Below are 3,987 nucleotides of genomic sequence, written 5' to 3' on the forward strand. Positions count from 1 at the left end.
TAACTGATCAGCAACAGATGGACAGCAAAATATGTCTCTGATTATGATTACATTGCAATTATACCAAAACTGTAACTGTAATATCCATCTACACCAGCTGTCTTCTGTGTACAAGATATGACATTTCTACCAATGAAATAACCTCAAGACAAAGTACAAGAATGTGTGAATCAGCCCTTTCCACACTGAACAACACTATGTGCTGGATAAAACAGGAAAGCTGCCCCCCTCCTCTCCTTGCTGTGGTTGGTTGCAGCATGCCCGGATTGTATTGGTTACTGATGGATGATGTCAGTGTAGGAAGGTGATGTCATTCCCCAGATTCCTGGGCTGACTATAAATACTGAGCTCTCCTGTTCTGTGATCAAACCATCTCTAGCTCTGAGTAGAGTTCTTGCTTCAACAGTGATTGAACGGAACACGCTCAGGGTCCTCCGATCTCTTTAAAGAAAATATCTTTACTGAATTACTACTTTTCTTTTTTGTGACTTTTGCGCCACCAAAAACCACCAAACACCGCAATGGAGTCCCAGGTGCGCCAGAACTTCCACCGCGACTGCGAAGCTGCCATCAACCGTATGGTGAACCTGGAGCTGTATGCGTCCTACACCTACCTCTCCATGGTGAGTATCTCATACAGACATAGGAACACCTTAATGGCTATTAGAAGGAAGCACCATGTGGCTTTCCAGCTATTACGGAACTACAAGTCCCAGCATAGTCTTATAGTTCCATAACAGTTGGAAATCCACAGGGCTGTATAGTGAAGCAGATTAGACATCTGCTCTGTTTGCAGTTATATCTATTTTACTTTACGTCCTGTTAGCCCCGCACAGTAAATAGAACACTGAATCATTGTTACTTAAATGCTACATTGTATCAGTTTTATCTTCCGATGCAGAACGCTACAAATAATTATCTCCATTGTGCTCCCTCCCCCACCCTGACAGTCAGTATCTGCTCCTTGCACAAGGCTCTGGTTCTTCTACACACCCTGTGTCATGTTGTACTGTACATTGCTTATCTCTTTATTCTCGGGCGGAGAGAACATGTTTTTTGCAAACTGCTTACACAATAACACCGGGGGGTGGACAAGAGTCTCACCCCTATAATATGCTGTGCTAACCAAAATACTGGTGGAAAATATATTGTTATATTTTAGCTCCCATCATTGTCACTTCTAGTGGCCGGGGGAATTCTCTACAATGTAGTTTACTGAAATTGTGCAGATTTTTTTTTTTGGTCTAAAATTGCTTCTCAGTCTAGTTCTTCCACATTCTGTTATAGACTAGTTAGTTCTAATATCTTGACACAGTGATATCCTGACAAGCTGCACTCCTGAATAAACATAAATGAAAGGTACTGTCACTTAGTTGTAGCAGTGTTTGTGTATCATACTGGAGGTAGCTCTCTTCCTAGTGAATTGATGGCTGAATACTGTATCCCTCCACATAATAGCTGCCTCCTCTGTGTGTATGACTTGTGGAGTCTGGAATTCAGCAAAATTAAATATAATTGTACAGAGTTTGGGCAGCAATAGTAAAACACTAAATGGGAACATTACATGAAACAAAATGCAGAGTTTAGCCAAGTTAACTTCCGCCACGCAGTCTGCCCCATGCTCTTGTTTCCAACCCCATCATCTCTGTACCCAATCATCTTGTATGTCAGTTCTCATGAATAGGGCCCTATGTTCTACTGTTTCTTCTGATGCAATTGCTATTTTCTTATGTCTTTATACTGATGTTTTTGATTGTTCTCTTATTCCAATATGGATCTGTACGATGTAACATGCTTCTGTTTTCTATATTGCTGACTGTATGGTGCTGCGTGATCTGGCGCCTCCTGAACATTGATTATTTATGAAATAAAGTTTCTGGTCTGTTAGATTAAATTGGATCTTGATAAACTTTTTGACTTCTACCTATGAACATTGAATATTAAAACTCAATCTTCTCCTTTACTTCAGTCTTTCTACTTTGACCGTGACGACGTGGCCCTTCATCATGTAGCCAAGTACTTCAAGGAGCAGAGCCACGAGGAGAGAGAGCATGCTGAGAAGTTCATGAAATACCAGAACAAACGTGGGGGTCGCATTGTGCTGCAGGACATCAAGGTGAGGGCAGTCTGGGTTCTAAACCTGAGATCTGGTTTCAGAGATTCAACAGTAAATGTCAGAAGTCACTTTTTATGTAACTTCCCTTATAACAAAATTGTCTAAATGTTTCATATCCCTCTAATGTTCTTTCAGTTGTCTTCATGGATCACTCTCTATAATATTTTATATTATGTTCTCAATAAAGCTGGGCAAAAAAAAAAATTCTTCTTGTGCTACCAATTGGCTGCATCTGATGTAATCTAGTAATGCATTCTATTTAGAACGCACTAAAACAATGATCCTGTGCTGAATGTCATATGCTGAATGCATGTATTACAGATAACTTCTCAGTGTTCCAAATCTACATTATGCAGCCATCCTGATAAATGCTCAATTCCATACTTGATCTTTCTTTTAGAAACCAGAACGTGACGAGTGGGCTAACACTCTGGAGGCCATGCAGGCTGCTCTGCAGCTGGAGAAGACTGTGAACCAGGCCCTTCTGGATCTGCACAAGGTGGCTTCTGACAAGGTTGACCCTCAAGTAAGTGACCACAAACTGAGTTGCATACCATGCATAAACACTAGTAGCTGGCCTACACTGACTTCATAACAACTGCTGTATTGTACAGTGTCTAATTTCCCAATTGAAACACTTCAACTCCAACTAGTTCCTGTGCATGGACATGTCCAGCACTGTCGTAATTTGCAACTTTATTCATATTGTGCAAAATAACAATTCTAGGATTGCTTTTGCTTCTTGTAAAACTTCCATTATTACAAAAGATGCATTTTACAAACTGCCACCTTCATCGGAGGTTGGTAATGTGTAATCTGTGGGTTTTTCAAGCACGGTGTTTAACTGATCCTTGTGTCTTCTAGCTGTGTGACTTCTTGGAGTCCGAGTACCTGGAAGAACAGGTGAAGGCTATTAAGGAGCTTGGAGACTACATCACCAACCTGAAGCGCCTTGGGGTGCCCCAGAACGGCATGGGCGAGTACCTGTTTGACAAGCACACCTTGGGAGAGAGCAACTAAGAGGTCTCCTTCTGAGAGGATACAACCAGTCTACTCTGCATCTATAATTACCTCTACCTGTGTGGAATAAATGATTCTCACTTAACCCTCACTTAATGAGCCTTAAACCTTGTGTGCTCTTAATGCAGCAGTGACTGTGCTTGTCAACAAGCTTCCAATAAAGTTTGTTTCTTCATGTGATGTCTCCATCCTTTATGTTGCAGCTCATGGGTCTGATGTAGGGACAGTCTGCAAATGTGGGTACATAACCGTTCAGTATTTTCCTTTACATAGTAAGTCTAACTAAAAGGTTCCTGTCTCCTGCTCACTAAACAGATGCCTGAACAGACAGTATATATCTACAGCTGCGTAGTTCCATTTACATGACTGATATTACCTATCTTATGGGCACACTAGTATTCAATGTACTATTATCTACCTGCATGACAAGTACACTTTAAAACCCAAGAGAGGGAATTAACACCTACCTAATAATAGATGAACATAGCCAGGTTCAGCAAGAAATAAATTGTAATACTGTGCTATACAAACAGCTCGTAACACTGACTGTACATGAAGGAGTTATATAATGTATTAGACACCAATGAGTCAAAATAAAATAAATTCATACAACGTGGTATATGTTGATGTGAAATGTTATAGAAGTGTCTGCTGATGTATCAAACATGCAGTAGCCTCGTTTGTGCCCTTTAATATCAGTGCCCAATGCTCAGCTGATATAAGGCCTATATCTTCTACTCATTGGGCTTCAAAGGTATCAAGTGATACACAAGAAAGTCTTTAGAATTCTAAATTCTGATCTCAACTGCTCAAAGGACTTCAGATAATTATCATTGTACAATTGCCCTATA

General features: G+C 40.5%; 1 protein-coding gene across 1 annotated transcript; it reads left to right on the top strand.

The window, feature by feature from the left end:
• The first annotated feature begins 352 nt into the window (after positions 1-352).
• On the top strand, positions 353-3,311 carry LOC142107064 (ferritin heavy chain B). The gene is made up of 4 exons (XM_075190206.1): positions 353-623; positions 1,970-2,116; positions 2,517-2,642; positions 2,981-3,311. The coding sequence occupies exons 1-4, from the start codon at positions 522-524 to the stop codon at positions 3,134-3,136; spliced, it is 531 nt and encodes a 176-aa protein (XP_075046307.1). The 5' UTR covers positions 353-521; the 3' UTR covers positions 3,137-3,311.
• The last annotated feature ends 676 nt before the right edge of the window (positions 3,312-3,987 follow it).

The sequence above is a fragment of the Mixophyes fleayi genome, chromosome 11 (assembly GCF_038048845.1).
Source record: "Mixophyes fleayi isolate aMixFle1 chromosome 11, aMixFle1.hap1, whole genome shotgun sequence".
NCBI lineage: Eukaryota > Metazoa > Chordata > Amphibia > Anura > Limnodynastidae > Mixophyes > Mixophyes fleayi.